Source organism: Diadema setosum, chromosome 21 (assembly GCF_964275005.1).
Source record: "Diadema setosum chromosome 21, eeDiaSeto1, whole genome shotgun sequence".
Taxonomy (NCBI): domain Eukaryota; kingdom Metazoa; phylum Echinodermata; class Echinoidea; order Diadematoida; family Diadematidae; genus Diadema; species Diadema setosum.
In genome coordinates, this window is record NC_092705.1 from 27,029,657 (window position 1) to 27,041,735 (window position 12,079).

Genomic DNA, 12,079 nt, shown 5'->3' on the forward strand with positions numbered 1-12,079 from the left:
TGTACACTACAGAACTTTCCAACGTGTCTGCGCAAGAGCTGTATAGAACAGAAAAAAAAAAACACAACGAAAAAGTCGAAAATGGTTCCCTAAACACACACACAAAAAAGGCCTTGACTTCCCTCGGGTTCAGCCCAGAGATTCTTCCCATCGAAGAAGTGTAGCCTTGGCTTTAACCCTTGACCCCAACCACGAGCGCAACCTCTGACACCCCGAGTCCCCCCCCCCCCCCCACACACACACACCAATCCCCATGATTAGAAATCAGTCCCTTGGGTGACAAACACTCCGTATACAGCACCCCCACATCGGGTTGGTGAATCCGTACAATTCACTAGTATATTTTTAAAGGACAAGTTCACCTTCATAGACATGTGGGTTGAGTGAATGGAGCAATATTAGTAGAACACACGTCATCAGTGAAAGTTTGAGGAAAATCGGACAATTCGTTCAAAAGTTATGAATTTTTGAAGTTTCTGCTTAGTCACGGCTGGATGAGAAGACTACTATAGCTTGTGATGTCACATGTGTACAACGATATAAAGAAAGAATAAAGAAAATTCGACATATTTCCATTTTTCTCGCATAACAAAAGAACACTCGACTTCTCTCTTTCAGAAGGCAGGGGGAATAATATTACCCTTAACATATATTATGTCAGTAACAAGTCGAAGAAATGTGCACTTTATTCAAAAAGTAAAGTTTTGTGAAATTCTCTTTTTATTTTCCTTAAAAAAATATTGTTGTACGCATGTGACATCACACACTGCAGTAGTCTTCTCATCCAGCAGTGACTGCGCAGATACTTTAAAAATTCATAACTTTTGAACGGATTGTCCGATTTTCCCCAAACTTTCACTGATGTGTTCTACTAATATTGTTGCCTTCACTCAATCCACATGTATATGAAGGCCGACTTGTCCTTTAAAGACACGAAACAGTTAAACAAGAAGAGGAGCGGGAATGATGATTTGTGGTCAAATTATGTGCCATAAAAATCGACTATTACTGAGCACGGTCATCTTGTGTATCTTGTAGACCAATGGATTACTCAAGCTTGATGATAACTGAATTTTGATGATGCATAAGACAATACCAGCGCATGACATTCTACAAGTCAATTTCCGCCTATGTATAGACCTATTCTATTCAATTTCGCTTTTCTAACTATAGCTTTATCACACTGCCTGCGAATCCAATGCCTATAAATTACAGTATGTCGAAGATTATAATCGTGTCAAGACTTATGCACGCGTCTTTTTCCCATTTTTACAGGAATGTATTTTCTAAATCTTTCCGAGATCAACTGAGTACCTGAGAATCTTAGAATAGTCGTCTCTTATTATATTATTTGGCAGAAAATGCAGCCCAAAATATTACATGAGCTCTTATGTAGAATGATTCCACGTAGCGGTAGGTTAGTGAAGCAACCTTCTTTGTTAATTTGTAATATTCTGCTGTTTACATGTAGATATCATTGTCTGTGTATCTTTTCATTTTACTCATTTTTTTATTATCATATACACTATATTATCTTGTATACCTTTGTGTCATTATGTGTAATCTACAAGAATTGTATTCACTGGTTTGTCATATTGTTATTTATATTCTTTGTCTGTATAATACTCTCATACCCCGAGAGGGGGTCAAAAGAGTCAATAAAATTCACTAATTCAATGATGAGCTCTATTGATGTAAAATGATTCCATGATGACGAACTACTATACTTGCGAATTGAGGTGCTACATCTTAGCAGAGTAGAGGCAATGAGTTATTGTGTTTGAAAAAAAAAAATGTGAGGGCAAGGCTATCACTCTGCTCAGAGAGAATTGGCATCGCATATATACAGTACTATAATATAGGAGTTCGCTTTCAGTTTCCATACCTGCGGTGTTTCCGTGTGTGTGCGTTGTGCATGATGATACTGTACATTTTGTATGCGACAAGCAGCTATTGCCGGTACAGTGTGTCTTCGGTGTATGACGAGAGCGTACAGTGAATGATGCGTGTGGAGAGGTGTATATTATGCCCAGTGTGTGCTTGTGTAGGTACATCAGGGGTTGGTGTATTTGCACGCAGCGGATGGATCACTCGAGCACGGACGGACGGACCGCGATGTCTCAGTCAAAATTTCCCAGCAGGCTGCGACGACGTTGCCATTCGTTGTTGCTGCTGGCATCTTATTTCCAGGAGGTCAGATTTACAGCTAGCGCAATTTGATTTCACACGAACGAGCTTCTTTACGACGTACGAAAGAACCATAAATGGATAAACACAAGCTCTTTTCTCTCATTTCTTCACATTTCTGTGCATCATTCCTTATAAGATCGTGCGTGAAAGTTTGCAGTGGAGCATTCGTGGGTGATGGAGGGCGGGTAAACAGATGGCATGGGACAACCTCAAAACAGGCGGCAGTCCGTGCGCATATAGGGGAATGGACGCCACTCACTGTTTTGTTGACTGTATATTCGTGAATTTGACGGGTAACTGGATCTTGATGTTTACTCATCGATGACCATGCATGCAAAAGGCTGTCATGAGTCGTGTGTTTGAGACGACAACTGAATGGTGATATTCTACGTTTTATCTCTGTATTGCGTGCGTGAGAAAGTATAGAGAGGTGCGGTGAAGATGGCGTTGAGAGGCTCGCAGACATCGATCACGCGTGGATGGGAGAAGGAAAGTCCAGGAGAGGTGACTCCTCTCAGTCATACAGACGATAACCATCCCGATTCTCTGGATGATGATGGAGCGATGAATTCCAGGAGGACAGTTCAGGTAATGGCTGATAAGCAATCTCAGAGGCGCTTTGTCTCAACTTTGCTTCGAAACAGGGGTCTTATTTTAGCCGTGATATCAGTCTTTCTGATGTCTTTCCTCTCGCTGGTGTCCAAGCTCCTCGCTAGAGGCATCCCTGTCAACCAACTCGTCTTCGTCTACAGCTTGGCCATGGCCGTGTTCTCCGCACCCATAGTCATCTGGCAGAGGTTGTCTTTCAGGAGTCTGTCGAGGAAAACGTGGCTATTTCTCGTCCTTCGCTCTGTCGCCGGCAACTTCGCCACGATCTGCTTCTTTCAGGCGATCCATCTGCTCGACATCTCGACGGCCAAATCTATCATGTACAGCTCGCCTCTCTTCACGGGCATCTTCGCGCGTATGTGTCTGAAGGAACGTTGTTCTATCATCAGAGCCGTCTGCTCATGCATCACCGTCTTCGGTGTCGTGCTCGTCGTCCAGCCGTCTGCCATTTTTGCCAAGATCTTCGGGTCGATCGACGACAGCACGGAGAACTCACCTGTGGGGATAGTGTTCGCCATACTCAATGCCATCAGCGTGGCTGTGGTTTACATTTCTCTGCGTGTTCTTGGACGACTGGAGACGAATTCGCAGACGGTGCTCTTCGTGTACGGGGCGATAAGCGGGCTGATCAGCGTTGCCGTGACAACGGCGTTTGATGAATGGACGCTGCCAAGATGCGGATCCGATCGTCTGCTCCTGCTTGCCTTCATGGCCATGGCTTACCTGGAAATGATGACGCTGGTCCTGGCCTTGCAAACCGTGAACGCTGCCTCTGTTGCCGTCATTCGTGCCACCGATGTCTTCATCATCTTCGTCATCGACATCGCGATTTTGCACGTGATACCAAATTATCTCACTATCATCGGAGCCCTATGTGTTGTCGGCAGTTCACTGACTATCTCAGTGCTAGCTTATTTAAACACCAGATCTGCGCGGGATTAGTGTAACATTCTATATTTCTATGGTAATTTTCTTCTATGGCTCCATGGTAATAACTATTGCTACTGATATCATAAACAACACCTTCGTTTTTCTCTCAATGTTATACTCTTGTCTATATATTATGCTTGTTGCGTGAAGAAACGTCCGTTCCCAGGTGTGGAAACCTGAGAATGGCTCCTGCACCCATGTTAAACTCTCGTTTTAGAGAGCAATATGTGTCTGTTCATCTATAATATCAAAATTTTAAGGCAGAATATGATAGCGTTTTGAATCTTCATCGACAGTGATCAGATATTTATCATTTTAGGCCTATGATGATGTAATATGCATGCTGTAGCCTGACTGCATAGAGGCGTATACCTGGTACTTCAATGGATTGTAGAAACTTTCTATACGTCGGTGAATGAAAAGCCATTTTAACAGTATTTTCTCATATACTTAGTATAATATCATGCTTGCTAAAATGAAGGACATAATATCATAATTGTTATCATGAGAGAGAATAATGCATAGCAACTTTAAGATGTCATAATTTCAAAAAGCAATATTGCCTTAGAAATATAATATACTATACAATTATTACAATGTATCCTCTACTGAAAACCGTCCTAGTTTTGACCAAAGTTTGCAACAATAACAACAACAAAGAGCAGATAAGTATCAAAACGCAAATGTCAAATCCACGTTTGATATACTACCCAATGATATGAATAGGACCAAAAGAAAGCTGAAAATGTGGGGGGGGGACTTTATTTGAAAATTCAATTCCGGTCGAAACCTGAAAGCTTCAGAAATTGCTTTACACCTGTCCAGCGGTCCGCACGCAGTTAGAATAGATTACGAAACACATAACTCGTTAAACCATAAACGCAAATAGAACTGACAGCCAATGTCAATATCTTGTCACAATACAATATTTAGTCAATTTCTCCATTGGAGACGGTGTGTACGTTCATATTGTAGTTTTACTGGTCCAGAAGGATCAAGCATTGTACCGTGTGTGTTGTATGAAAGGACTCACACCTGGAATCGACTTCCCAGATGAAACCTGTTATGACCTTTTTCTATGACGTTAACCAAAAAGAAACAAAATAAACAAATATCAAGAAAACAAAAGATTAATGCCAGCTCCACTCAGAAGATCAACAATAATTCTGCTATTAAAACTATACAATACAATGTAGTTCTGCGTCTACGCCAAAGTACATCTACAGGAAAGCATGTCCGCGTGTATTTTGTTGAGGTTACTCAAGTCACCTGTCCTTCTTGTTCTCTACTTTTGATAAGGAAAAGTTACGGGGCTCAAGTATGAAATGATGGTTAGTATTAATACACTCAGTATAAGTGGTGTTCGTACTTCGAATAGTACGATGAGCGTATAGTGAAGAGGAGAAACTGTGCCAAATTATATTGGGTATCCCATGGTATCGATTGTGGCGTGCATATTCATGGTGCTCGAGTTTTGAGCCATCCCATTGCCTAACCGTTTGCAATATGTCATCAGAACTGTTGTTAGCAATGTCTGTCGTAAGTTTTGAGCAAAGAGATAGAGAGCTATAGCCCCTTTGTGGCTTTATAGGATTATATTAAATGGGTTAGTCAAATACCGGTTAATGATTGGCTAAACACAGTCACGTGATGGAGGAACATTGCTTATGTTCGCCCATGGGAGAACATTTTTGTAATGTTCTCCCATGGGAGAACCTTTTCACGTAAATGACAGAAGGACCCGCGCACAGTGAATTTGGCTCTGCGCGAGCGATCGAGTGCGTTATGCTGGTGGTTGACGTTGACGTATTTGACGTATTTGAATAACCCATATAATATAACAGATGATGACTTTTGTTGTCGGGAACATGTACCAAACGTTCCACCCTCAGGATTTGAAATGCTATTTCGGGAGGCTATAAGTCCCTCGACTTCGTCTTGGGACTTATAACCTCCCTCAATAGCATTTCAAACCCTTCGGGTGGCACATTCGGTATGTTCCTAGCTCCCCCGCCAGTCATCATCTATATAATATTCCACACGTGCTCGTCCCGATGGCGATAAAGGCGAATCAAGTGGTAAATGCGCAACCCTTCATATAGCAAAATGTGGGAAGGTCTCAAACGATTATACGTAATTATACTGTGCTGTATATGGTACTATGAAAAGCAGGGACGGTGCGAACAATGTAATAGCCTCCGTATTATCACTCTTTGCGTATCAAGTGGGAGGGCATTTGTGTGTGTTGTTCCTGCTTCCCGTTGGGCCTTTATTGATTCTTCGTCTTAAGGTGTATAAGATCTGCATACCTAGTGTAGGCTGATTGAGCAATAAGCTTAGTTCATTGCTGATTAGCTGCTGTACTAGTTCAGCTGAGAAATCCAGGAGAAAACAATTGTTATCTTCAAAAAAAAAAAAAAAAAAGAAGATGAAAAACAAACCATGTTCGTAAAGGTCCTGTGGAGAGCTCAAAGCCCTCGTTGTTCCACTCTTCGCCTCGCCTTTAGTCTCGAATAAGACGAGTGTGCTAGAATTCTAACAGATCATGAGATTATAGTTTCCCAAAGCGCACAGGGTTGAGGGAAATATTATCACGTGGCGTGGGTATAATTGGTTCCACAAGGGACTGTGAAGCGTCATATTGCAACGACAGAAAATACAATATCATTATAGTAAATGTCATGTTACGGTCGACGTGGATAGGCCCGATAGTAGCCATTCATATTCTGGAATTAACCTGACGTGACGTCACTACTCGCAATACAAAACTATTTCGATCATCGCTGCATCGGTCACGTGATTGCATTATGACCAATCACCGACAAGCTAATATGTATTCACGCAAACTATGCATTAAAGGACAAGTTCACCTTCACAGACATGTGGGTTCAATGAATGCAGCAATACTAGTAGAATACATCAGTGAGAGTTTGAGGAAAATTAGACAATCCGTTCAAAAGTTATGAATTTTTTAATTTTCTGCTCAGTCACGGCTGGATGAAAAGACTACTTTAGCTTGTGATGTCACACGTGTGTACAACGTTATAAAGAAAGTACAATTAAGTAAATTCAACATATTTCCATTTTTCTTGCATAACAAAAGAATACTCGACTTCTCTCTTTCAGAAGGCAGGGGGAATAATATTGCCCTTAACATACGTCAGTAACAAGTCGAAGAAAATCATGTGCACTTTATTCAAAAGGTAAAGTTTTTGTGAAATTCTCTTTTTATTTTCATTATATCGTTGTACGCATGTGGCATCATGCACTGTAGTAGTCTTCTCATCCAGCATTGACTGTACAGATACTTAAAAAACTCATAACTTTTGAATGGCTTGTCCGATTTTCCTCAAACTTTCACTAATGTGTTCTACTAATATTGCTGCATTCTCTCAATCTTTATGTATATGAAGGTGGACTTGTCCTTTAATGATAAACGGATAATTGCCTTTTTAGAGGTGTTATCGAGTACTTCCATCGCCGAGCGAAGGGGTTATATTTTCCTGTAAAGATTACTTCCAGAAGTGCTCAGCGCTGAAAGAAATTATTGTACTGTCTGGAGGGGAAAAACTCCCAAGGAACTGTCGCGTGTTACATTACAACGATAGACAAAGCGATATAATTTTGTAGAATGATGTACATTAATGATACACGTCCTTTCATTCTAGCCCCGTCGGCAGCAGTCAAATTCTGGGATTATCTCATTTGACGTGACGTCACTCCTCGCAATATAATGCTTATGATTCTCGCTGCATATTTCATGGATTGTGATTGCATTATGACCAATCACGATCAGTATAATAATTTATGTAGACCATTTGATTTAATAGAGGGGTCGGCATCATTCGTCCGTTTGGCGCTCTGCTGATTTGTCGTGATTTTCGCTCGAAAAACAGGGTAGCAAGATTCGGTAATTCAAATTACGGCGTAAATAAAACAATTTGGGCGGATGTCCAGATGCCCTCTCGATGCATTTATGGATCTTTTAATGACTTTTCTCGCTTATCGACCCCCTGATTGCTCCTTCAAATTCAATTTCAAATTTCAAATTCAAATGAATTTATTAAGAATTTTCTGCATCGAATGTATATATATATATTACAAATTAAATACAGTAATTTATTTTTGTTTACAAGACAATAAAACATACAGTGTGTACATCCGAGTATAAAATTGAGATACAGGATGTATATACGTGTACAGACTAAAAAAAAGAATAAGAGAACACGTCAATTGGGAACCATTCAGGATAAAGTGAATCATAATGATCTGACTAAATTATGGCACATGTATTGGGAGTGTGAATTGCAGAAGACTGTTGTCAAATAAGCATATAGCTTGAAGATACGACAGCCTTGAAAGAGAAGGGAAAAAAGAATATGGGCAAACATACATCTTGTATACTTATCGAAAAGAATAGAAAAAAGCAAGAAAAGAATGACATACTGGCATTACATTGCAACAACAAAAAATTGTATAGACACTATACAGTATATTAAGAGAATGAGGTGAGTGAGGTGAGTGCTGGTGCAAGTGGAAGAGCCCAGCAGGCGCTCGATACTAGGTGCCTTTTTAAGATAGGAAAACTTAAATATATTTATTGAATAGTTTGATGTAAGGAGATGGGGGGGGGGGTATCAAAACATCAAAAATAATCTATTTAGTTTTTCGTTGTTACAAAGGTCAGATATCAGCTAATTCCCATAATCTGATATAATGTACTTTTTCATGTTTGCTTTAAAAGAAAAACAAACATGAAGCAAAGTTAAAGTTCCTTCAATCACAATTAGAGAGAGAGGGACACAAGATCGCGAAGTTGATACATGTACCATGCCACCCACTCGTGCTTTGTTTCTCCCGCCTCATCCTCTTATCTTATTCCGCCCATAGCCCTATCCAGTATAGTGCGCATTGTTTCTCCTCGTACTATCCTTGCGATATTTGTCGTTGCTACCCGCTATAATCTCCTACGATCTACCCTTATTTCTTCTCGTATGACTGCTGCATGTCCGTCTCATAATTTTAGAACTTCGCCTGCAAAATGGTAAACCGTTGTCTCCAACGTTTATAATGGTACCTCTTTTCCATGCAAAACACAACGATGAAGTGCTGACGAACATTGATACGATACGAATATAATAATTTATGGAAAGAAAGCACGAGTGCAAATGTATCGTACCGCAAGTGTCTGTACATTCATGCAATGGTGAAAATGTTCAACAATTGTTCATTATTATCAAATACATGTACACAGTAGATAATCTATGACTTAGTACTCGGGCAATGACGTGAACGCCAACCAAAGAGTATCAAGTGTGTTATGCTTACTGATTACGTGCTTACATTCTTGCCGACGCGCATTAAAAATGGCAGAATGGAGAGGGATGTGTAGCACGTCACCAAATTAATGTAAATTTATCGCAGGTAAGACGACAATGGCGATCTTTCTTTCTTTTTAAGGTGTGAGAACTAGAGCTGTTGTATCGGGTCTCGAAGCGTCGATTTCCTTTAGATCACCACCAAAATTGCTTGTAATAAAGCACAGTTGTATTCTAATATACGTTCTGTTTTGATGAATCAATAAATCATGCATGTTGTATGGTAAATATTAAGTATTGTTGTCTTTGGTGTCCATTGTGTAATTGTTTGATTGTATCTACGCTCAGCAAAAAAAAAAAAAAGAAAGTAAACACTTTTTCGAGGTCATATTTTTCAAAGAAGATTTTTATGAAAATCAATGTATAATACACCATATTAAAGGTGATTTAATTGGCTATTATGCTAATATGTTAATTAAGAAGAAAACTTTATGCATGAGTGAGCACATTCGTTTTTGTCCTCCAATGCACAAAATTAAATATTGCAAAAATTGATATGTTCTCTTTCATTTGCAAATGCTCTTCACGATAACACTGACAACAAAAGACCAGTTTAACACAATGAGAGACATGAATGAAATAGGAAAAATAAGTTTTTGTTCTCTTTATCTCTTTATAACCTCTAAGAAAAACAAAGTGGGAAACTAAGGGGAAAAATAAGAATTTTCTGCCGAGTCAAACTTCAAATGACATAGGGAAAAATAAGCATAAAGATGATTAAATGAGCAGAATGTCTTTATCTATTTCTTTTAACCTAGTGATTTAAGAATCCATGTGACAATTCCAAGAACCAAACATTATTTACAATTTCCTAATTTGAAAAAAAAAGCTCAAATCTCTACTATTTTTGTTAATTATTACTTCTTCTCTTATTTCATTTAAATTTAGATTTGACATAAGATGCTTTATTTTCCTCCATTATTTTTGGCCTTCATTGATCTTTCGGGCTTTAAAGATATCATAGAGATGAAAGGCTTATTTTTGCAACTTAATTCATGTTTCTTTTTGTGTGAAATTTGTTGTTTGTTCTTATTGTTCCATGGAAGAGCACATACACTGTCATGAATGACAACTTGTTTAGTTTTGCCATTTTTACTTTTGTGCCCTGGAAGAGAAAAACAAGTGTGTTCACTCATGCGTAAAAATTTCCCTTTTTGTTGATCTACCAGGTTGATAGCCAAATAAATTACCTTGAATATGGTATATAATACATTAGCTTTCAGCCAAATATTCTATTAGAAATCTTAACTTGAAAATGCGTTTACTTTCTTTTTTTGCTGAGTATATTATTAATAATTCATCTACGAGGGGCCAAAGTATTGGAACTCACTTCCCAACGACATACAGTAACAGCACAAACTTTGAATTCTTTTAAGAACAAATTAAAATTCTTTTTATTGAAATCTTATGATATATAACAACCAAATTAGGTTCTGTTTTATTGTCTCAATCAAGTCATCTTTTTTACAAGTATTAAGATATCACACAGAAATCATCTTTTAAAGATAATAATCTGTCTAACATAAGTTTTCCTCAGATATTTCTTTTATTGTACCAGACAACAGTGAGTCTATTCTCTTTTTCTTTTTTATATCCGTTCCTATGCATTCATACTGGTATATGCACCCATCAAACCAGGGAGCGTTTTATCGTTTTATCATTGCATTTACATCATGAAGTACAGTATGCTTGTGTCCACGATGGCGTGTGTTGTACCATAGTCTCATTTCCCTTTTTTTTTCTTCTTTTTCCTTTTTTTTTCCTTCCTAAGTTAATTTCATGTCAGTTGACATTGGTTTCTTTGATTTTGTGTACGTACAATGTATTTTCCGAGGGTCCCATATACCCTACAAGCTTTGCCTTTTAGTGGGACCCTCCATTTCCAATCTAATCTTTGTATTATGTATATTTATATACCTTAGAAAGAAATTTCTGTTGTTACTCATGACCACTTGTATACGTTTTCTTTGAAATTGTTACAAATATCTTCTGTAAAATGTATTGTATATAATTTTCCCTGTTTATTCAATGGAAATGGAAATAAACTTGAATGGAATTGAATTGAATAAACAAATGCGGTTTGCTCCTTGGTATGCTGATGCACTCTAAAGACTCGATTGTGTAAGTCGAATGTCAGTGTCAATTCTCTGTCATTCCATGTGTGATAGATTAAATAATGATGATAATAATAAAGTCTTATTTACCAAGGGTAGCCTCTTCATGTAGTGTTGACACTGCTTTACCAGAGGACCCCGCCATCATTATTACCCTAGCGTTGACAGGTACCCGTTTAAATACACCTGGGTCGAGAGGGACATGATGGGTAAAAACACACAAGGTGGAGTTAAAAAGACACGATTAAACACTTTATAAAAACGTCTTTCATAGTACATAGCAAAAGTTCTGTTAAACACCATTGTTTCTCTGTACAGAGCTTCTCACATTACTCATAATCAGCAACTGTAAGTGGCAATAAACATGAACATGAAAGTTGATACACGTATATCGATTCGGGGGACTTTCGTGATGTTGCGCTTTATGGTTTTGGAGCACTGTAATAAGGTGGATTTCAAAGAGACGTTATAAGCCATGTTATGATTTATCTATTATAACTTTTTATCTTGATCATGTTGTTATCGTCATCTTGTACACATCAAACACAATTGTATATCAACATGAGTATATACTTATTTAAGAAATAGACACAACTTCGTGTGTGATATACGAACAAACATTATCATCGTTATCTTAACAGGGGCGGACCCAGGAATTCCGTAAAAGGGGTGCCTTTACAAAATTAAAGGGGGTGCATGCCCCCCCCCCTTGATCCCCCATTTTTTCGTTTTATTTCTTTTGTTTTAGCAAAAATTAAAGGGGGCGCGCGCCCGGTGAGCCCACGCCTGGATCAGCCACTGCTTAAGATTGTTACAGGTGGAGGAAACCGTTATCGATAAGAATGCAGTTTACTTGAC

At 38.7% G+C, this 12,079-nt stretch overlaps 1 protein-coding gene across 1 annotated transcript; it reads left to right on the forward strand.

Annotated features, from left to right (window-relative positions):
* Positions 1-2,257: 2,257 nt before the first annotated feature.
* On the forward strand, positions 2,258-3,741 carry LOC140244949 (solute carrier family 35 member G1-like). Its single transcript, XM_072324557.1, has one exon. The coding sequence runs from the start codon at positions 2,632-2,634 to the stop codon at positions 3,739-3,741; it is 1,110 nt and encodes a 369-aa protein (XP_072180658.1). The 5' UTR covers positions 2,258-2,631.
* Positions 3,742-12,079: the final 8,338 nt, after the last annotated feature.